General features: G+C 38.3%; 2 protein-coding genes across 2 annotated transcripts in view; one reads left to right on the top strand and one right to left on the bottom strand.

Moving 5' to 3' along the window:
• Positions 1-22,738, top strand: part of PI4KA (phosphatidylinositol 4-kinase alpha) — a 54,472-nt gene that overhangs the window by 7,124 nt on the left and 24,610 nt on the right. The window contains exons 8-19 of the mRNA XM_062504587.1: positions 998-1,146; positions 1,734-1,799; positions 2,782-2,878; positions 3,245-3,436; positions 4,163-4,263; positions 5,021-5,150; positions 5,886-6,018; positions 6,695-6,790; positions 7,419-7,602; positions 8,320-8,423; positions 9,332-9,500; positions 11,491-11,541. Of these exons, the coding sequence (XP_062360571.1) occupies positions 998-1,146; positions 1,734-1,799; positions 2,782-2,878; positions 3,245-3,436; positions 4,163-4,263; positions 5,021-5,150; positions 5,886-6,018; positions 6,695-6,790; positions 7,419-7,602; positions 8,320-8,423; positions 9,332-9,500; positions 11,491-11,541 (1,472 nt within the window). The remainder of the gene's footprint in view (positions 1-997; positions 1,147-1,733; positions 1,800-2,781; positions 2,879-3,244; positions 3,437-4,162; positions 4,264-5,020; positions 5,151-5,885; positions 6,019-6,694; positions 6,791-7,418; positions 7,603-8,319; positions 8,424-9,331; positions 9,501-11,490; positions 11,542-22,738) is intronic.
• Positions 14,303-21,162, bottom strand: SERPIND1 (serpin family D member 1). The gene is made up of 4 exons (XM_062504520.1): positions 20,310-21,162; positions 16,477-16,750; positions 15,404-15,548; positions 14,303-15,019 (listed from the first exon to the last, which is right to left on the bottom strand). The coding sequence occupies exons 1-4, from the start codon at positions 21,160-21,162 to the stop codon at positions 14,828-14,830; spliced, it is 1,464 nt and encodes a 487-aa protein (XP_062360504.1). The 3' UTR covers positions 14,303-14,827.

Genomic DNA, 22,738 nt, shown 5'->3' with positions numbered 1-22,738 from the left:
GAGCCAATGTATTCTTCTAAAATGTTGTTGTCTTCATGATTTGAATTTTAAAAAATAAACAAAACCCAAAGGCTACAGGTTAGAGTGATACTATCGTAGTAGAGCAGAAATAATCTTCAATCTGTAGATGAATAGTGGACAATTTGTAAAATTTTTTGAATTATTTTAGTTGTCTCTCTGGTAAAGTTATGATTATTCCAGTCAGGATTTTATTTTCAGTACTAACCTCTAGCAATTATTTCAGCTAGTCAGTCCTTGTATCACTTCTGTTGATATCTTGCCTTCTGAAGAAGATGAGTAGTGACCTTGGCTTTTTTCTGGCCAAGGCTAACAGCTTAAAGAAAAGAACTGAGGACTTTTGTTGTTGTTGTTGTTGTCAATAAATAGTCTTGCTTGAAAGCCTGTTAATCACAAGAACATTACTCTAGCACAGCCAGCTGAGCACTTCAGAAAGGCATGAGATGTAATTTCTCAAGAGGAAACAGAGCCAAGAGCAGTTTGCTGAGCAAGTTGTTTGTTTGCTTAATAGAGTACTTGATTCTGAAAAATAATTTGATTCTCTTTGCTTTCAAATTACTGTGGTGACTTGGTGCCTATTCTGAGATGTTCCATGTGTTCATTTCACCTAACACAGGGGAAACCTTGCAAGATAGGTTTGACTTGACCTGTTCTTTGCATCTCTGTGCTTCTGGTCTAAAGGGTGTTTACAAATGTTTTTAGGTAGTTGCACATCAGAAATGTGGAAAAGTTTGTCAGAAGTATCTCTGACATGGACGCGAGTTATTGTAATGAATTCTCTGTTGGGGTAGTAAACTTCTAATGACAATTGTATCATAGCTGTCTGTCTTAATTTACCAGTAGATGAGCTGAAATGCACCTCTGGCAAATTGAAGACTGTGTTAGAAAGAACTCTTGTAGTGGCTAAACATTTCAATTAAAGGAAGATAATATCCTTTCTCTCCTCAAACTTGTATTTCCATTATTTTTTTCTGATCAGGTTCATATCTTCCTGATGGTAGTGCACTGGATCCTGATTATTACTTCTCCACAATCAGTTCCAGCTTTTCAGTTTCTCCTCTCTTCAATGGTATTAACAATAAAGAGTTTAACATTCCACTGGAAATGCTCCGACAGCTGTTGAACATGGTACATGATGGCTCCTTATGAAGATTGCAGTGACACTATGTTCTAGATATTTGCTAGAAATATATGCAGTTTAAGTTTAAGCTTTTAGAATTGCAAGTAAAATGACAGAGTTTGTCTCTCAAGCTTTGTGTAATTTTACTTTTATTGCATGTAATGTCATACTTCAATAGCATTCCTGAACAGCTCTCATATAAACTGTGCAGAATTTGGAAAATTAAGTACGATTGTATCAACTTCTTCCTGCTTGAGTCTTGCAGACCACTTGTTCTGGTGTGACCTGCATACTGCTAGTTTCTGAAATAGAAAATTGGGTTTTGCTGTGGGAGTGAGACGGGTTTGTTTGCTGGGAATTCACACAAGTGACAGAAGCTGCAGGCCCTGTCTGCTTCTGGCATCAGCTACTCTGGAACAGCAGAGAGGCTTAAAAGTTCTTGTTGCAGCCTTAATTTTATTTGAGGCTTAGTAGAGAAGCGACTTGTGCTTTCTGTGCATAAGCAAAATTTTATTAAGTGATGTCCTCCTCCTGTCCAGAGTCACTAACAGGAAACATCCTGGTTTTGTTTGATTTTTTTTTTTTCCCTCCATAGGTGAAGCAGATTGTTGAGGATTCTCTTCTGAAGACCTTAGATGCAGTTCTAGCTGAAGTTGCAGAGGTATGGTTTTTAATGACTTCCTCCTTTAATTGCTTAATTTTTTTGCCTTATTACTTGCAAAATTAGTACTTTACCTATGTAAGGTATGCCTTTGCAAAATTATACAAACCTCCTGTTTGAACAGTTCTTTCAGTAGTTTATATCTGGCCTTGGACTGTGTAAAAATGGTGAAGAGGAGTGGTGTTTTTCACTAACATTGGAGGAAATAATTATTTTCTTACATTAGCGCTGTTGTCCTAATAAATTACAGGATTGGTTGCCCAAAACTGGTTTACTGTAGACTGAGGTCTTCCTTGTGTATTGCAGTGGCATTGTCTTTTTTCACACATATGAAATGCATTGGTTGTTTTCAGTTTGTGGCTTGGAAATCACTGCTGCTCTTGTAGGTCCCATTTCTATGAGTTTGTCAGTGTTGCAGCTCATGGACTTTCAGAGGTTGCAGACTTGGTTCTTTAGGTCTGTGAGTCCTTGTTTCAGAACAAGGACTTGTTCTCCCCTGGGTGCAGTTCTGTCACAGCCTCCACCACATTTTATGGAGTTTGCCTCATTTCCTCAGGGCATAAAGCTGTGGTGAAAGGGGTGTGTGCTGAAATGTGTGCAGAAATGACTGCTTTGCTCTCAGCCTCCCATTGAGCCCTGCCATGTTCGAAACGTAGGCTGGAGAGGAGACAACTTCAGCCTCTCTTTTTGCCATTTCTGCAAAGTGAAAGTTTTGAGGCTCCCCCTTTTTTTTCTGATTTGTTTTTAGCCCCATTGTTAGAGAAACAGTGCTCTTCAAATCAAACAGTGACGATTTTGTTTAATGCATTGAATGGCTGTACTTTTTCTTTTGTTAAAAGTAAAGGGGAAAAGCTGTGAGGTTACTTCTTGTACCTGTTTTGTATGCTTGTTTTTCATTGTGGAGGTGGAGTGGGATTTATTTATTTGTATAATGGAAAATACTTCCTTTTGAATGTATATGATTGCTTCTTTTCTCTTTCAGATGGGTTGTAGTACAGATCTCTATTACAAAACCTTCAGTGACCCTCTTTACCTTGCTCAGTTTAAAATGCTGAGAGACACACTATACTATATGAAAGGTATAGTATTTATTTTTTTATTTATCCTTCATTATGTTTAGGATCACAAACAGCATCTGCATTGTGTTGAGTGCTTGAACATTAGGTTTGAATTTTCTGGAAATTCTACTTAAGGTGTTAAGTTTGTATTTTGAAATGTTTCCATATTAAAAAGGTGCTATGAAAGTAGAAAAAATATTTTGACTACCATTACGAGGATTAATAGATGGCATTTGAATTGTCTGTTCACTGGACTTTATTAGACAGGACATAAACTTGATTAAATAATATCATTTATAATGCAGCAATGACTTTTATATATGTTGTTATTCTGATACACTGCCTTCCATCCTTCCAGTATAATGCTGCTTCCTTTTCTTTCTTTAGACCTTCCCAACTCATTTGTGAAGGAAATCCATGATTTTGTGCTGGAGCAATTCAACAGCAGCCAGTCAGAACTTCAGAAAATACTCCACGATGTGGATCGACTGCACAACGAGCTGAGCCCTTTAAAACTGCGTTGTCAGGCCAATGCTGCCTGTGTGGATCTCATGGTGTGGGCTGTGAAAGATGAGCAGAGTAAGAAAAAGGCTCTGTGGTCTCTGCAGTGTTTGTTTGTTGTGTTCTAAGTTGTAGAAATACTTACAGAGTAGATGGTGCTCAGGAAAATAATAAATTTTGGTGGAATTCTTTTTACTTTTAGAATACAAGAGTAAAGCTTCCATCTAAAGGTTGTCAGATTAGTTGGCTGGGTAGTTAGACATATCCTTATAGAAGTGGAAATAGAAACTTCCTATTACTTATCTCCAGGGGATGCTGTTAAGTGCTGAATTGCATACAGCTATTTATTTTCTAGTTTGTGTTTTATTTATTGCTCTTAATGTCTTATATATTTCTCATTAGTTCTTCTAAAGAAAATGTTTTTTCTTCATTGCTAGCAGGACTGAGAAGCTCTTACTTTTCCTCTATTTTCTTTCTTGTTGTATAAATCTTGCATCTGCTGAATATATGAAGGATTTCTTTTTCCCTATGGACATTGCAATATTTGAATTCTGTTCAGTATGAAATAGGCTCAAGATCAGCTTTAAGTACTGTCATTCCTTCAATCGCAATGTTTGGCAGAGCTCTTTGGTGCAGGTGCTAAGTTTCTAAAATTGTTTTTGCAGAAGCAGCGCTAAATCTGATACAACAAGATTGAAGCTTATAAATTCTCTCCAGTATTTTCAAAATTCCAGTAAGCACTGGATTGTATGTGGCCTAATAACAAATCAAAAATATGTTTTCTGTTGGATTTTTAAATTTAAGGTGCGGAAAACCTGTGCATCAAGCTGTCAGAGAAGCTGCAGTCAAAAACCTCAAGCAAAGTCATAATTGCTCACTTGCCACTGCTAATTTGCTGTTTGCAGGTCTGTCTTTACAGTATTTGTCATTCATTACTGTAATTACTCACTGTGTCAGTGAATGAGGGTTTGGGCAGTTTTACAGGTTGCTAGAACACTATCTGCTATTTTTATTACTTTCCATCACTGTGTTCTACATTTGGATTTCAGAGGTCTGGTGTGAAAACTAGGAACTGCTTTTAGAATTTTCTTAGCTCTTCTACTTCTTGAAGAATAATACTCATGAAGGGTTTTTTAACCAGTGTTTAATTTCTGAACTATTTAGCTTCTTAGTCCATTACACAAACAGTTAAAATATTGGGACTGGCAGGTCACTGAGGTCATAGACTAAGCCTTGGTTATTCTAATTTTTGTCTTCTTATTGGGTACTTATCCAGTCTTACAAATGTGATGTTTTCCACCACATAAGTTGTAAGTTATCAGGTCCCTCTGAATGTTGGAACTTGTACAGTAACTTTATTTTTGGAGAATGCAATTCATTTCATGTAACTCCTGTGAAAACACCCAGGAAGAGAACAGCAAGGCTGAGTGGTGTATGATACGCTCTAGAATAACCTAAACCAGTTAGAGGCTTAAAATGTCTAAATCTTCTGCTAAAAAATTCAATATCTCAAAACTATGTAGGATTTGTTTTGTTTTCTGTTTATTTGTATTGAGCTGAAGTGGCAAGCTTGTAGCTGAAATAAAAATAGTGCTGTGTTATTCTGAAGCTATGTTTTATTGGTTTTGTCTTGGGTTGTTTTTTTTTTTTTTTCCTTTGTAGGGTCTGGGTCGTTTGTGTGAGAGGTTTCCTGTTGTGGTTCATTCTGTCAATCCATCATTGAGAGACTTTCTTGTGATACCTTCCCCAGTGCTTGTGAAACTTTACAAATATCACAGCCAATATCACACAGGTAAAGCAAAAAAGCCTATGCTCTGGAGTGATTGTTTTCCAGCTTGTGTGGCTTTTTCATACTTCCTGGTATTTTGTGGTAAAGCAGCTGTAGGTGGAAATGGAGATGGAATTGTGTAATTTTTTTGGAGGTGGGGAGAAGGGGGAAGCAAATGAAATTCTGGTAGAAGTGTATCTAAGGGTAAGCAGTGAACTCCTGTGTCTCATCTGCTGACACTGAGCACTTCTGTCTTGAGTGAGACTCTGCAGCCAGTGCATAATTATCCTCATAGTGAGGGAAAGGAAATCACATACATAGTTGGAACCTCCCTTGTTTCAAGTTGCGGCTCTTGTGTCTAATTCTCCTACAAAGGCTGCTTCTGTCTGCCCTGTAGCCTACTTTGCAGTTTGGGAGGCAGCCACTGGGTCTGTCCAAAGCTGCTGCTTCTCCAGAATCAACTAGGTCACATTCCTCACATTTCCCCATACACATCCTCTGTTCCAGCCACGTGACTGTCTTGGCATTTGGCAGGTTTTTGTTGTTGTTTTTAAGTTTTAATATTCAGTTATGATTTCCAGAAGAAAAATGTTCGATTCTAATCACTTGCTGATGCAGAAGCAGTACTGTAATGCTAGAGCAAAACAGTAAAGTAGTAAGTGGATAAATTTAGGAATAATAATGTAGGAATAGTCAAATGCAGTAATGGCTTGTATAGCTCATCAAGTGGTGTTGATTTCTCTACTCCTGTGTTCTTAGTAGGTGGGAATGACATCAAGATTAGTGTCACCAACGAGCATTCAGAGTCCACTCTAAATGTAATGCCTGGCAAGAAAGGTCAGCCATCCATGTATGAGCAGCTGCGTGACATTGCCATAGACAACATCTGCAGGTAAGAGGGGGCTGGCACCTTGCTGGACTTGAGCTATTTCTCTGGCACCATGCTGAACACGTGCTCTTTCCCTGAGAGAAAAGTACTGTGCCCATTTAGAAGGTTCTGCTCTGTGCTGCCATGAAGCCTTTGTGCCTTGTGTGGTCGTGACTTCATTTTCCTTCAGGCATCTCTTGGTTCTCTTTATGTCCTAACTGTAAAATAATAATTTAGTCTTACTGTTTTGCTTCCCATGTCTGCTAGTTGCCATTTTCAGTAGGTAGGTGGTTTTGTAGATTATCAGTAGGTTCTTTTTGTTTTCAGTTTAGGTTATCACATTGAGTGAGCTTCCTGTAACAGAAGCATTGTCACACACTTGTGTGAGCAGTGATTATTTTTCCCCCTTAGGCAGCTACAGAGAGCTAGAGCAAAGACATAGTTGCTGACTAGAGGCAAGAAATTAAAGTTTCAAAGCAGTGGATTCTGAATTTGCCTTATTGCATATTCCCATCCCCGATTCTGGAGAAAGCAGAAGTAGAAACTTGGAGTATTTTTTGAATCTGCAGTGTTCCTTGGCAATCATTATTCTTCAGTATAAAGCTGCTTCACTTATATATAGATGGCATGCATTTACAGTTGTTAAAAGTGATATGTTTTATTGATGCATTATGTTTTTTTCTGTCCATTGTTACTCCAGGTGCTTGAAGGCTGGCTTGACTATAGATTCAGTGATTGTTGAGGCCTTTCTTGCCAGTTTGTCCAACCGTCTGTACATCTCTCAGGAGAATGATAAGTAAGTTGTCAGTCAAAAAAAACAATTTTTTCCTTCACTCAGTGAATCTGAGACTTATTCTAAGATATAAATGCTGGAAGCATTATTTTGGAATTAAATGTGTCTGAGATTAATGGGCTTGTGCTTGGGGTCAAGATCTTCCCATGCCAAGTCTTTGCAGAGCTGAGCCCGGGGTACGGATTCAGTTTTAGCTGATTGAATCAGCAAATCTTTGGTGAATATTAGCCAATTTTGAGTCCTCAGCTGAGTGATGCTTTCTCTCTTGAAGCTTCAGCTGGCCTTTTTGGCTAGACACATCTTGTCACATGGGGCATTTTGCTCTGCTTTTAAGAGTCTCACCAACCAAGAAGTCTCATGGGGGAGGTTATGCAGAAGCTGGTCTGACTGTCTTAGTATTTTGCCAATCAATTTTGCTTCTTTTCACTGTTGTTTTTAGAACAGTTTGTTCATGGGTTAGTGTGGATTTCTTCAATAATGAGTGTGGGAGAGGTTATTTTTTATTTTGAAAATCAACTTGTGCAAGTATATCCTCTAATGTTGGGGATGTATAGACTGGCAGTATTAAAGCTTGATAGCTGTTGAACAGTTACATTTTTCATGTTGAGATTTTAATTTGTTTTCCTAACAGGGAAGCTCATTTGATTCCTGACCACACAATTCGTGCTCTAGGGCACATTGCAGTGGCACTGAGGGACACCCCAAAAATGATGGAACCCATCCTGCAGATCTTGCAGCAGAAGTTTTGCCAGCCACCTTCTCATCTTGACGTACTCATCATTGATCAGCTTGGCTGTTTGGTCATCACTGGAAATGTAAGGGAAGAATTGGCCAAGAGAATGCCTCTTCATATCCCTTTCCATTAGTTAAATTGAAATGTATTTTAGAAAGTGCATTTGCAGGAGGCTTTTAAGGCTTCTCTTTTCTTCACTAATGGTAGACACTTGCAGTCTTTATGATATCAGAAAACAAAAGTGTGATAATGTGTAAAGTGCTGTCCCTGTAAAGAAGACGAATCCCCATAGAAAATGTCTTTAAAAAAAGATTATAAAGCCCACCAAGCTCAATATTTTCAAGAGTTACTAATTTTTTAAACTTGGCCTATCACAAATAAGTGGAGAGTATTTTCTTTTTTGTATCAGTAATTAACTTTCAAAGTCTTGTAGATTCATACATTTAAAAATATGGAAGATTGTCTTCTTCAGTCATACAAAGATTAACTGACTTTTTCCAAATGTTATTTGTGCCTCTGAACCATCAGTTAATTGCTGGAACTCAGAAGCCTGAAAAAATTCTTTCCATTAGGAAGGCAGAATTAATGAAAATAATAAATTTTCTAAGTTTTTATCAATTAAAAACATTCATAAAAGCACTTGTACAGTTTACTTCATGAAACTGAAACCATTGCTCAGGCTGTGGCTGCACACCTATCTGAAGAACTTGGTAATACTTAGAGTATTTTACAGGGCTGTTCTTTAGAGAGGTTGTATTCAGTAAGCTTTACTTAGGGATTTGCTTTTGGTTTTTTGCAGCAATACATTTACAGTGAAGTGTGGAATCTATTTCAGCAAATCAGTGTTAAAGCAAGCTCAGTTGTTTACTCTGCCACCAAAGACTATAAGGACCATGGATACAGGTAACACTTTGCTGTGTCTCTTAAATGTGTGAAAACTATATAAAATAACCTCTGCTGCTTTGGGGTTTTTCACTTTTTCCCACTATCAAGTTTTATCACAAGGTTGTAAATTGTACCATTCTTTGATGTCAATTAGCAAAACGTTAATTTTCAAATAATAGCACTTCAAAATGCAGGGATTCCTGAATAGGCTTTTCACTACAAGTAGCATTGATAATTTTTACCTCTGTAAGGAGTCAGTGATTGTGAAAAATAATTGACATTGATGACTTATGTTATCTGTAATTACAGTAATTAATTACTAAATCTCTCAGCCCAGAAAAGCTGAGAGTGTGATTTGTTTTATTTTAGTGTGGTCCCAGGTACTGCTAGGGATTAAATGCAACCCATTAACAATTAAATTCTTTGTATGTAAATTATGCTTTGTTATCCCCTCTAGAAGTAAAGATTATCACTGGCTCTGTTGGTAGCTGGGGTGGGCTAGAGACCTTTCAGTGCAGAATGGGAGTAGCTGAGAGGGCTTTTCCTGTCAGTAAGTTTTAACAATGCAATCTCAGATTCACCAACTGATACGAGCTCTGATTCTTGTGCTCAAGAGCTTTCCCAAAACAGAGATGCTGTCCTTGGCTGCTTTTTGTCTGCTACAGGGAGGTACTTTCCTTGTGGCCATGACAGCATCATAAATGGAACATCCTCCAAAGGCACAACTTAAAAATAGTTTTTCACTTAAATACCGATTGCATTTCTATTGTCAGTGAAGTGATGTGCTGCTCATAAAAACAGCAAGAAAATGAACTGGGTGAAAATACATCAGTAGCCTTATGACAAGTTACTATCAGTATTATGAAGAAAAGACTGAAAATATAAAACCTGAGGAATTGTTTGTTCATAACTGTTTTTTTCCTCAGGCACTGCTCCTTGGCAGTCATTAATGCCCTGGCCAACATCGCTGCCAACATCCAGGTAGAGCACCTTGTGGATGAGCTGCTGATGAACTTGCTGGAGCTGTTTGTTCAGCTTGGGCTGGAAGGAAAGAGAGCTAGTGAGAGAGCAAGTGAAAAAGGACCAGCACTGAAGGTCAGCTATGCACTGGTTTTTAATTTTGTGCAGCTGTGCTTTATGTGGGTGGCACTGCTAAACACACAGGGAAAACCCAAACCCTTGCTGTGCTTAAGCTTGAGAGTGTGTTCTGGTCATGGAGTGTGAGTGCAGGGCTAGGATGCCTGACTGATCCATGTGGAGTGCCCCAGATAAAACAGGGGATAGCTGCAGTTCAGCTGAGACTGAATGGAGTGTCAGAGGCAGAGCTGCCAAGGGAAACGTGGGCTGCTCTGGAATCAGTATGGGAGACAAACTGCTGCACTGGCTGAAAGCTGTGCAGTTCTGCAAGTGGAGAAATGACAGATTTCAGATGGATTGAGCTAGGAGGCAGTGTTTCTTTAGTGTTAAGATCCTGTGAGCAGTTCTCACTAGCACATTCTATTCAATGCACAGTACAAGTTAAGAAAGGTATTCTGAAGACTTCATTTTCAGGAAGAGATAAAGAGAATAAAACACTGCACATGCTGTGCTTCCCAAACAAAAGCAAGTTTTTCCTTGGTAGTTTGCCTATGTCTCTTCTCAGCACATGAAAACTTGCTTGATAACCATCAAAATGTTTGGTGTTTTTTTTTATTTATTTTTTTTTGTTCTATATTCACTCATTCAAAAGTGTTTTCTGTGACAAGATAAAATATCTTTTTTTTTCTTTTGCTGTTGCTGATAGTTGACATCCATGTCTCCTGAGTATGCCCAGGATTGGAAGTCATTCCATCTTCTTCTCCCTCAGTGCCAAGTACTATCATAAAGAAGCTGATATTAATTTTTTTTTTTTGGACAAAAAAATGCTACTAGAAAAGTAGGTTTTCTACAGAAACTGTGTAGTTCTGTTGGCTTCTGGCTATTGCAGTTAGTTTGTATCTGTGCTCTGACTCTGAAGCAGTGAGTCACGTGCAGTGGGTTGTCCTGAAGTTAACAAAAAAAACATGGTGATTTTTTTCCAGTTGTCCCTACCCCTTAGAGTGTCTTCTATGCTATTATTTTATTCCCTTCAAAAATATTTTAAGACCCATCTTTTGTTTTGCTTTATCTTGACTCTCCAGGAAAGATAACTGAAATTTGTTTTTGTTGGGTTGTGCCATTATTGTGTCATCTGTAGACTCTTTGGCTTTGTTTCTCTGTTGCTCTCTTATTTACTTTTTTCTTTTTTTTTTTTTTCTTTTTTTAATTGCTTCCTTTTGGTCTTTTCAACTTAATGCAAAGCTGTACCCTGTTAGCACATTTTCCCTGCTTCATCTGTTTGGGGCCAGCAGTGTCTCAGTGTCTCTCTTGTAAGGAGGAAGCTGTAGCATTCCCTCTTTCCCAAATCCAGTGTGGAGGAATATGGGATGTTGGGAAAGACTTCAGAGAGATGTCTCAGTGTGGTGTCTGTGCCATCACTGTTTGCCTGATCAGAAAAGGTGGGAAATGAAGTGCTGTGCTAAGTAAATGTTTTCAATTCTTAAATACTCTACTTGGCCAACAGCAAACACACTTGTATAGCTGTAATTAAAAAAGTCCTAAAAAGTCAAAGGAAACATGTATTTTCCTTATGCTTCTTATATTTCAATGGAAAAGGCTGCTCTTTCTGCTTAAATAAATCATTGAAAATCATGTCTTTTTACAGGCTTATTTTTGGCTTCATTTTGATAGTAAAGTGAAACTTCTGTTAAACATTTGATACTTGTTTGTGGCCACCCATTTAATGTGATCATTTTTCTACAGTTATTGAATATCTACAGACTGTGTGCTGATGGGGAAATATCCCTTCAATATATCCATGAGGAGAACCTGAAAAGCTTTGTTAAAAGCTTCCAGGGTGTGCTCAGTCCTGTGGATTTCATGGGTGCTCTCTTGACCACCTTGTGCACATCTCTTTGCAAGATACAGAGTTGTAATGTAATTGTTTGATGCTTAAAAATCTATCTTACAGTAAATACTTTAGAAATGCTTTTGTAGACGTTTTGATAATTTCCTTTTTCTTCTCCAGGCCTCCAGCAGTGCAGGGAACCTGGGTGTGCTTATTCCTGTCATTGCTGTGGTGAGTATCCAAAGGATGAGTTGTTACAAACAATAATTTTTCTCTCACTTATCAAATTATTGGTGCTATTTCAAGCAAAATGGTTTTGGTTGACTGCTAGGGAAGAGGTTATCATTCAGGAGAAATGTAGTACTGCTGTAAAATAATGCATCTTGCTCTGGGGGGGGGGGGGGGAAGCATTTGATTAATAATGACAAATCTCTTGAAAATAAAGAATCTTTTGTGATTCAGGGTTAGATTCAGGTTAGGTTGTTTCAAGCCATGAATTCAAGAGATTCTTGAGCTAAGTAATACTGCAGGGAATATTACTTTGAATAGTGTTTGGCATGCAATATAATAAACAGCATGTATCTGTGGCCTGAGGAGAAGTGAAAAACAAAAGTTAATAGAAACAGAGTGAAAAATAAAACTTAGCTTGGCAGCAAAGTGAATTCTGCTTCTTAAAAGGAAAAAAAAATCATCAATAAAGAAGGAAATAAGTGTCCCTTGTCTTCTGAAATTATAATTGACTGTCAGGCTGAAAGCATTTTAGGAAATGTGCAAGGACACTACTGTCCATGCCAGACTCATTTGTTCTGAAGCATATCTGTGTGTCACTCTTGGATGGCATTTTTTTCGGGGGGACAGACTTTTATTTTAACAAAGTAGAAGTGCTCATTCAGGAAAAAAATTGTAGACCTTGATCTCCAACAGAAAATTTGATACATCCAAGGTGTGTTACCAGGTCAGTAGGGCTATTTGCCTAATTGCTGTAACTTTTACAAAAAAAAAAACAGTCACATCTAAAAGATCCATAGACAAACTTCCTGAAGGACAAAAAGCATCATGCTGCTTGTTTTCCTCCTGAAGTTGAATTATTCTGTGGAACATTTCCTGCACAGCTGGTGGGACAAAAGAGCAAAATCCCATGCTTTTCCCATGCTTGCAGTAGGGATGCCTGCTTGTAACTTGTTCATACTGCACATCCATTAACAGGCAGGAAAAAAGCACTCATTTCATATTTTGTCCCCTCAAACCTTTTCACTGAAGCTTGTCAAAGAGAAAAGTCTAAAATTAGCACTAGTTAAAGATCAGAGGACTGTTCCTTTCCTTCCTGTATCTCTTCCACTGGTTTCTTACATCAGCCTTCCCCAAATTCAGCAGTGATCACAAAGACCAGTTCCTAACTTTAAAGAAATGTGTTTATAAATGTCTTGGATGACTGTTATTCAATAGTTGCTCCGTTTTTGCATGAGCCAGCTAGTCCTGCATTGAGATGTTCTAGTGGGTGGCATTTTTCAGCTGTCAGTGATGCTGATTTGATTGAAAGCAGGACTGTTCCTTGCATATTGAGAGAACATTAGTGCTTATTAGAGACTTAATGTAAAAGTTATGGAAGTGCTTTTCTGTTTCAAATTTTTATTGGTGATATATGTGTTCTGAATAGCTGGGGATAACTGCATTTTTCTTAACCAATGTGACCTTTAAATGCAGTCAAATAATGCCAGAATCTGAAGCAAGAGTTAATGGTTACATTATGGTTGTTGAAGCAAATATTTGACTTTCTTGCACAATGTATGAAGATCATGAGTTTTGAGCAGTAGCTGATTTGCTTTTCTGCTTGACCTCTTTGCCTTGAATAATTGTCTTTACTTAAATCCCCAAAAACCCGTATTGCAGATGCTCCAGCTCATTCAATCATTGATAAAATAATTAAACCTAGGGCATGAATATTTAATCTTTTGCATATGCTTTCTTTTCTGTATATGCTTTTCCTTTTTGAATACAGATAAAACAATAAAATGTGTATATGAATGTTAATGATTTCTGTTGTGCACTTCCAGTACTGAAAATTGTCTATCACGTGGTGGACTTAAAAGACAAGAATAGGGGGAAATATCTGAGTTTGCTATTCAGTATCAGCTCTTCATCATTCATCATCATCATCTAATACCAGTATTTCACTGTCTGACAGATTGAAAATCTTTGTGTATGGAGCATATAATTGGGGTTGATGCAAAATTACAAACAGCAGTATATAGAAGCAATGTTAAATCAACAATATTGGAAAAACACCCTTTTAAGAAAATTCATTATTCTTAAAATAACAGTTGGTTTAAAGGTTATTTGTGGGTTTTGGTAACATAAGACAAATTTATAGTGTGTACAGATTGATTGATACAGTATTTGATACTGCAGAAAGTAATAAAAATACTCTCACTGGATTATGAGGCACATTTTTGGAAAGGTATGATGTAAAGTAAGGTATGCAGAGGTGAGTATGTTCATTGTCTTTAATAATTTGAACCTATGGTGCAGCTCTGTTCCTTGTACCAGGTAGACAGTGATATTCTACAGAGTGTGGGTAAATCTCATTTTCAAATGTGACACAGCTGAGCAGAATTTGTGTTGTTACCAGAATGATTCAGAAAGTTTGCACTGACTTGAAAGATTTTGTCCATTAAATCAAGCATGGAGAGTGCACTGGAGTATTAACAGTGTCATTGCTCTAAGGGATTAGGTGATACTGATCCAGTGAAAAAAGCATTTTGCTGACTGCTGTCCTTCTAAAGGGTATTCTGAGGATATTTATATAATTTACCAGGCTAGCCTAATTCTGGTACCTCTTGTACCAATGAAGATCAGAGGAAGTACTGAAGCAATACAAGTTAGATCAGTGAAAAGTAGTGGGTCCCTTAGTATTTCATTCCTCCAAGACATTTCTGTCTCCTCTGATACACTGGTCCATGAGGCTCATTGTGTGCATCAGTCTGAATGTTAATACCCATTGTGTGTATTCACTGAACATTAAATGATGCAAGCAAAATAAAGAATGGGGATATTTGATCTGTTTCAAGATAGATTGTGTAAAATGCCCAAGAGAGACTTAACTGTCTATGGCTGGTCGGGTATTCAGGATTTCCTTAGCCCTGTTTATCTTAAACAGACATCCTAGCACAAATTCAGAGCTAAATTTCAAGATTCCAGATAGTCTAAATACTTTATTGATTACATTTTATACACTGTTGCAAAACACAAGGTGTAAGTTACTTTGTGATTTTTTTTTTTCTAGTAATACACTTGTATCAATGCATGGCACTAACCATTTTAAATTGCAGGCAAATTATCTGCTGCTGTGAGTCCATTGATGAGAAACTACCTGTAGATAATGTTTTTTTTTTTATACCAGTGACTTTTGTATTGGCTAATACAACAGTAAATTTTCCTTTATGATACTGGTATTTTAAAATATAATTAATTATGCAGCCCATGTGTAACCCAGAGTGTTGGAGGGTCTTCTGTGCTTTTAAGATGTGGCTGGGTTGGCAACTCTGCCCATGAACAGAAGGCAGCTGGTGCGGTGCTCGTAGATGAGGAACAAAAAGGGGCGGTCCACGACAAAGCGGATCTGAGTGGAGAGAGGCATGAACCCCACGGTGGTTATTGTTGCAGCCTCTGTGCCCTCCTCATTCACTGTGATTGTGCCTTGGTGGTTGAACTGTTCAGACAAACAAAACAGGAAAACAAATGAGAGAAATCGAGGCTCTCCAAGCACGTGAATGATGTGCTCACGGCCTTCCCCGCTCTGTGTCCCGCACCCTTGCTGGTCACCCTGTGCAGCAGCAAAGACCTCTGGGGTTTGTTCTGTGCAGAAGCCTGTTCCTGACCACAACACTCTTAGTGCCTCTGACATCTGATTAAACACATGCTTCATTATGTGAATAGACAAGGACAAACCCACAACCCTCCATCCCTCCTATGTCCTCCAGAAAGGATGAAGAAAAAATACTTTTTTAGCTTACTGTGTAGTATTATTATTGGGCTACGACATTATTGTGTGATAGAGGTTAATCAGAGAGGAGGTGAAATGAGGAGTAAATACCCTGTCAATGGTGACCTTCTCCTCTGATATACCAGAGTAGTCGCCTTTTCCATTGAACAGTTCTTCTATTCCCATGGATCTCAGATAATCAATCAAGTTATAAGTCTTCTCCAGCTTAAATTTAGGCAGAACCACTTCTCTTGTTCTAGTAAAAATAAACACAAAAACGAAAAATCATTGGGCAGATATGTATGTGCACGACTCCTTTGCTTTACAGACCTGTTGTGGTTTGGATTTTTCTCTGTCTTCAGCAAGCGGGACACAGATATTCAGGACTGTACTTTTGCTTTCAAAACTTGAGCATCATGACTTTTAAAACTATGCTTTAAAAAATTAATTCCCCTGTGAAAACTGTTAGTTTGTCAACTTGATATTTCATTTATAATGATGTGCATTATTTATGTGTGCAAGGCATGTGGCTTTGAGCAGTTAAGTACATGCTTGTATTAAGTGTTGAGCTGTCAGATTTTCTGAAGTACTAAACTGGAGATTTGTCACTTATTGTGCACAGCAGAAATAGATTGAATTCCAGCACATCAAATTATCTCTATTTATCAAGTCTGAATACAGATACACCTACTCTGTTATCTTCCTCAAGGGAAGCTTTATTATTTTTCCTCCCCCATAACTGTGAGGTCCTTTGTTGATTATGGAATGTGTTCCTTTACACACAGCTCTGTTGAAATGCTGAACTGAACGTAGGCTGATGTGACCAAGATTATTGGTGCAGAATAATCTGTTATTTTCACAGTCCTGTTTTTCTTTCTCGTTGTAAACTTTATCAATAAGAACATTTTCTTTAGATCTACATCATTAAATACGCAATAGAAAGAATTTTGAAACTTTATTAAAATTTTCTACCTTAATCGTCCTTGATTTCTTGATGGTATTAAATTTTGAGAGATCACCAGTCCCCACTTTTAATTCAATAAATCAGTTTTTTGAGGTTTTTTTTTTTTTAGGTTTCCTGTTTTTTATCAAAATCTATTATCCTCTGCATGCTTTACTTACCCTCATCAGTCTCATCAAGAAAATACATTAAGGCATTACAAGGTGTGCTTTTTAGCAGATACCTGTTTGTCATGCTCTTCTGCCACTTTTCTACCACTTGAGGTGTGATCTGCTTTTCGAGGGCTTTCATGCCAGCCAGTTTGTGTGGGAGCACCACGAGCATGCTGATGTTGCCCACGAAGGGGAGCTGGATGACATCACAGTCCAGCTCGGGGTCAGCAGCAGCCAGGAAGGTGCCCTTGGTCTGCATCATCGGCACCTTCACCGTCTGCTTCTCGTTCAGCCGGAAACTCCGCTTCACCGTCATTTCCACGGGAAACTTATTCTCCCAAGTTCCTGTTAATACCATGCAGAAGAGAGACAAAACCCCGAGGTGGCTGTTAAATGAAATGTTCCTAGAAGAGGTTTACACTAACCTTTAAATCATGTGGAATCACAGAATGATTTCAGTGAAGCCTGAATTACAAGACAAGTTTTAAAGTGACTTTAAAATTCTTGGCTTTCTAACTTAACGCTTGTCTGATTTGAGTGTTCTGAATTACAAAAGCAGGTGAACACAAACAAGAAATAAGAATTTGGTTGGTGTGTATTATTTTCACCTGTGAGGGACCTGGAAATTTAAAAAGATGCAAAACACTTTTTAGGGTTTGCCTCTAGCAGAACCCCTGACCCAGCTGTATTTTTTGAGAGATACAATGCTTGAAGCCAGTTCTGATTTGGAGAACTTCAGTGGTGTACCAAGCTAAGTGGGGGCTGTTTTCAATTTTGCATAAGGTTATAAAAGACACTGTGCTGAAGGCATTATGTTGCCTTAGTCCATTCAGAATGGTTCATTTTCTGTCTTAATCTGAAGAGTTGGGGTGTTGGCCACTTAATTCTATGATCCAGTTTGATGGGATAGCAGGTTCCTGTAGATGTGCTGAAATCTGACAGGTTTATGCCCAAATCATGCAGTCCAACACATTTTGAAGGCCAGAAAGCTTTGCCATCAGGGTTTGAACCTTTTTATGTGGAGATACCAGAACTATTTAGTGGCTGTTTGAAAGAAGGTTTTTTTAGAGAACTGTGCCTCTGGAATAAACATCATTTCTCAAGGGGCAGACAAAGCAAGAAGATTATAGTGGAAATAGGGTTACCAGTATTTCATGTAAAAACCCAGGAATTTAGGTTATCTTTGGCAAGCAAGTATGTGAGGAATGTGTCTGTGACTGTGTGGAGAGCCTATGATATAATCTTAATTGGTTCCTTCAGTCTGACTTTGCCAGATTTACTGTGAATAAGAAAAGAAAGCCTGAAGTCCAGTCTTCATTCTAATAGTTCCTGCACATGTCAGGCTGATGGCGATCATCAGTTTGAGAGGCAGTCAGACTGGGGTTAACTGAAAGGTATGAGGTATAGACTGGATGATGCTATTCCCAAACAAAGAGTCTCACTTCCAAGGAAAACGCAGTATCTTGCTGTTTTTCAGGGAGCAGAACTCACAGATGTAGGACTCCAGCTGGCCAATGACATGGGGCTGCTGTGGGCCAGGGGAGCTTCAGCAGCACTGCCATCCACTGAGGGATGGGAGACATAATCAGCTCTTCCTAGTGAAAGAGAGGAGCTGGGGAACATTTTCCTTGGATTCAGTTTTGCAGATGAGTTTGTCTTAGGGTGAAATACTGATCTCCAGCAGGAGCTGTTTGGCAGCTGAAACCAGCTGGCACTTTATGATTTTTTCTGACTTTCGGTTTTGAATCTTCCCCCAAGATGTGTTTTGGATCTGTCTGTGGTTGCAGGTGTTGTTTCCACTGGGTGACCGACTCCTCTTTTGCATTTGTGACTGGAATCTTAGAAAAAATCAGGGCATTTTGGACCCATCAATTTTGTCAGTTACCAAAACTGCCATGACTAAAATAACTAGCTGCTACTTGATAGGAGGCTCATAAATGATTACTCAGAGCTGTGCCAAATGGCAGGTAGGCTGGTCATCTATGCAAGATAAAATGTGATTCTTACCAACATAAATGGTTTCCAATAGTTTCTTGATTGTCTTTAATATAAAAGGAGCTTGAAACCTCACAGTGTTTGTCGAGTATCTTACTACTCAGTCTCAGTTGTACTGAGCATCTCTGTATAGCTAAAAATGTTTATAGTTTTCTTAGTTCTGAGGGATTAACAGAGCTTTTCTGCAGTGGTACAAACAGTGCAAATGGAAAGATGTGGACAATATTTGTTAGAAGGAGTAGTGGGGAAATGAAGAAACCTAGGGGTAGAACTTGCTTTTAAAACGTTCAGTTCCACTCAAAGTAGAATTTCCAGGAGACTGTCACTGTAAGACAAAATAATGAGAGCAGTAGAAAATTGATCTTTGTTTTGAGGGTTAGAAATTACAGCCTTCAGCAGATGGCACCAAGGTAATTTGGACTAACAAGACTTCATGGGCAGAAGAAAAACCGTAAAGTCTTTCTGATCTTGATGATTAGAGTTTCAATACCACAGCTGTCTATTTTTGTGGTGTTTTTGTTCGTTTGAGATGGCACAAGTATTTAATAATTTCAGAGTGAAACAAAAGGTTATTTCAAATTTCACCAAAATATGAAAAAAATTATCTGTTTCACTTTGTATAGTCCTTTTCTTAGGATGGTTTAACAGGCAATAACCCTGTATTTAGTTTGATATGGTCATCAGGGATGTAGTCAAGGATACAAGTAAGTGCCTGTTGGATAGTATCTCAGAAAGTAGATTATCTGGATTTTATGCTAATGATTGATTCAGATTCTTTTAGGGTTAAGTGGCATTATTCAAGGAAGTAATTCCTTGCAAGTGAGTGGGAAAAAGTACATTTGTAGAAATGTTGCTTCTATAACCTGCTGAGATGGCAGGAGTAAGAGAGGCTTTTGTTTCCTGGAAGCAGGGACATAACTGGGGAAAAATAAAGACCTTTATGAATTATGGAGAGGAGTGTGTTGTACTTGCAACTTGTTAACCCTTTTGGGCTTATCTGTCTTTCCTTATCCATGTTTTAAGTAACCTTCATCTGATTTTCATCTTAAAGTCAGTAACAGATTTCCTTTTATCCTCAGTTCTTTCATTGGCATCTCCCACCTCTTGCTCATTTACTATCATTTTGTTTAAAAATTAACAAGTTTCAATCTGAGGCAGATATCTTACTCTTAGTTTAAATGTGAAGACATTGAAAATAAGGGTTTATAATAAAAATATATTGTAGAGTCTTTACTTCAAGCCTCTTTAACTGTTCAGCCTTTACCAATACATGAAGGAGCCCATATCAGCAGATCATCCATGCTGAATTAACTGAAGTATTCCATGCAGTGAATGTGTTTGGTTTTAGTTGTAGAAGAACAGTGTTTTGGCTATTCTCTTAGGTCACCTGTATGGACTTGTTGACAAGGATCACACTCTCATCATATTAAATAATGGCTTCCTTCAAGCTGAAATGCTTTGTAGTCATCTGTATGAGTCCTGAATACTTCAGAGATGTTAAGTGCTTTAACTGAAATCAATCTGTACCATTTCAGTGACACCAGGACTGAATGTGACTAATGACTTGCGTATGTGTCTATACCTCTCCATCTGATACTTCTACAGAGCCTGTGCTTTCTGGGGCTATTCTGCATTCATATGTTGGTTTTCTGTCTCACTGTGAGTCATGAAGGTTTTGGAAGTAGTAAACACTTGCTCTATGTATACAGTACCCACTAATTTCAGAGCATTGTTGTGCTACAGAAACAGGCAAAAAATGGGTTAATAATACAGATTCCTAATGAGGGGCTCAGTAGGTTTTTAGTAGTGTACATTAGACTTAAGTTGTGTCTGGGATTTCTAATGACATAGGGCAGTGCATTGCAAACTGAGAAAATCCATCACTGAGATTGAAATAACAGATTCTTACCTTTAAAGTAAAGGCAATTAAGAATCATCATCAGTGTTGTAGGGTTTACGTTCACAAGAGCTTCCTTTATTAGTCCCTTGGTCAGCTTCAAGATGCGTTCATTGGTTTTGGCTATGAAGCTGGGATCTGAGAAATCAGCTGGTTGGGCATCAGCAAAGTAGTATGTTTTCATATTGTTTTTGAAATCACTGAGAATAGAAAAGTCTTTATGAATATAAAGGTCATTGACAGACCTCAGTGTGTAGCCGAAGTTGCGCCTGAAGAGCCGATGGGTGAGTTTGCGGAAGAGGTTGTGAACGGTCATGAGCTCGTATTTGCTGCTGGCATTAATGAAGTCTTGAAAGCCAAGAACAGATAACACTTCCTGCTGGGTTTGATCCTTCAGACCCAGGGAAATCATAGCCATTGCAGTGGAAATACCAACAGGAGCCATGATGATATTGTCTGAGGAGCTGGCCTTGTCTGCCACACTGCGGTAAAGGTTGAAGCCAAAGTTTGCATTGAGGATATTGAGGCGCTGGATTCTGGTTTTGCCATGGAATAGTTCAAGAATATTTCCTTGCTGAACTTCAGAAACCATGTGTGGGGCAGCATCAATAACATCACTATAGTCATCTTCACTCAGTATCTTGTCGAGGTCTAGATAGTCTTCTTCCTCCTCCTCTTCAGGAATCAAGTCATTAGTGATGGTGTTTTCTCTGTGGAACTCGAGTGGTAGGTTTGGCATATAAGTCCCGTTTTCTTGTGGCTGTGCACCTTGAAGGTTTTCAAAATGCTCAGTGACGTCCTTGACTCCACAAAATGTGGAGGTTATGATGACAGCAAGGGCAAGCAATTGAAATAGGAACTTCATTCTGCCAGGTGAAAGCCTGGAAGACAACATAACACAGTTGAGAGGGTCGAGGGTAATTGAATTTTAGTTATCTATTCCCTAATTTTAGGTCCATGCTCATTTCTGTTCCAGCAGAAGATCTGTAGTTTCCTTGTTCGACGGGACAGTTTTTGTGGAACAGATGTCAATTAGTTGGATAAGTCTGTTTTACTGGTAATTGGTTTTGCTTACACAATGCCTCCAGCCTGCCAAAGAATTGGTTGACCTCCTCCCATACAAATAGTCATTACTGACATACTTCAGCAGTTGCAAACTCAGTACCCAGAACATGTGTGACTCTTAATTTTAAACTGTTACACTTAAACTGTGCATTAACTGTGTGAAAAGTGTGTGCTGAAAATACAATGTGAAGTTAAGTTTGAAGATTTGAGCTTGCTAGGAGGAGGGACTCCTGATCCAATCCCCTGCAGGAGCATACCAGAAGGCTGAGATGTACTGAGAAATTTGAAAAACAAACATCCTGTAGCTACAACAAAAATGGAAGTTTTGTGGGAATAATTTGGAAAAGCAAGGCAGCAGTCTGGTGAATAAAGGCAATTGAGACATGTTGAAAGACATGTATTTGCACTGAGTACCATTAGTGGGGCTGCAGTGGGGGGAGTGTTGGGCATAAACGTCTGTCCTGGCCTGCTCAGGGCCTTACTCAGGTGTGTTACTCAGTGCCTGTGCCCCCTTTCTGCATCTCTCTGTCCTCATCTGCCACTTTTGAAATGGATTGGCTTGATTCTGCTTTTGGCTTAGTTACATTTTGTTTCACTTTTGTGTAGCGCTGCAGAACTCATAGTGCACTGTTTTCTTCGTGATGTGAAGTCTCTGTGAGCTCCCTTCAGAACTTTGTTTCTCTAGGCTTACTGTGATCCCAGTTCTAGATTTGTAACCTCACCTCTTTTGTTTGAGAATACATTTAAGTAGAACCTGCATTTTTCTAGTGGAAACGGAATCGCTCTCTTCATCTACTGAGTATTGGACTGTTGCATTTTAAAATTGTTTTTAAAATCAATAATTTTCTGCAGTATATATTTGAAGAGAACCCATCAGACTTACTCAGCTGTAAAACCCTCTACCAAGAAGAAGTTCTGAGAGACTTTTCACCCCAATATTGGGTGCAATAATTAAAAATCATCTTAAAAAGATATGAAAAAGTATAATTCTCTCCTGCAACAGTCAGAGATCAAAATGTAGGTGTTCAGTAGATCTGTCAGCTGAAACTGAATGCCAGGCCTTGGGTTTTGCTCAGACTTTAATATTAATTTATTTCAGGAATTTATAAAGTTAATCTCAATTGATACACTTTCTTGAGTAAAAAGACAGTTATTTACAATATAATACAGAACAAAATACTGAATACAGTTCAAACAAAATCTTACTAAGATGTTGATTAAAATGCTTTTTAAATGAGGAAAGAGAGCTGTTCTGTAAAGTATAAAGGTTCACATACCTGTACCTGTTCACTGACCTGTATATCAGTGAATAAAGCCTTGAAGGAAAATATTTTTAAACATGTTGTAACAGCATTGAAATAACTGAGCTGACAGAT

The sequence above is a fragment of the Cinclus cinclus genome, chromosome 17 (assembly GCF_963662255.1).
Source record: "Cinclus cinclus chromosome 17, bCinCin1.1, whole genome shotgun sequence".
In the NCBI taxonomy this organism is placed as follows: Eukaryota; Metazoa; Chordata; class Aves; order Passeriformes; family Cinclidae; genus Cinclus; species Cinclus cinclus.
The sequence above is the reverse complement of the archived record's forward strand: the minus strand, read 5'-3'. Positions and strand labels throughout refer to the sequence as shown.

What these genes read in the sequence shown, in the direction of transcription:
- SERPIND1 (XM_062504520.1), bottom strand. Translation starts at nt 21,162, where the DNA reads ATGAAGTTCCTATTTCAATTGCTTGCCCTTGCTGTCATCATAACCTCC. An exon ending in CAGAAGAGCATGACAAACAG is followed by an intron (nt 15,549 to 16,476) that starts GTATCTGCTAAA and finishes TATTTTTACTAG; the next exon opens with AACAAGAGAAGTGGTTCTGC. An exon ending in AGAAGGTCACCATTGACAGG is followed by an intron (nt 15,020 to 15,403) that starts GTATTTACTCCT and finishes TTGTCTGAACAG; the next exon opens with TTCAACCACCAAGGCACAAT.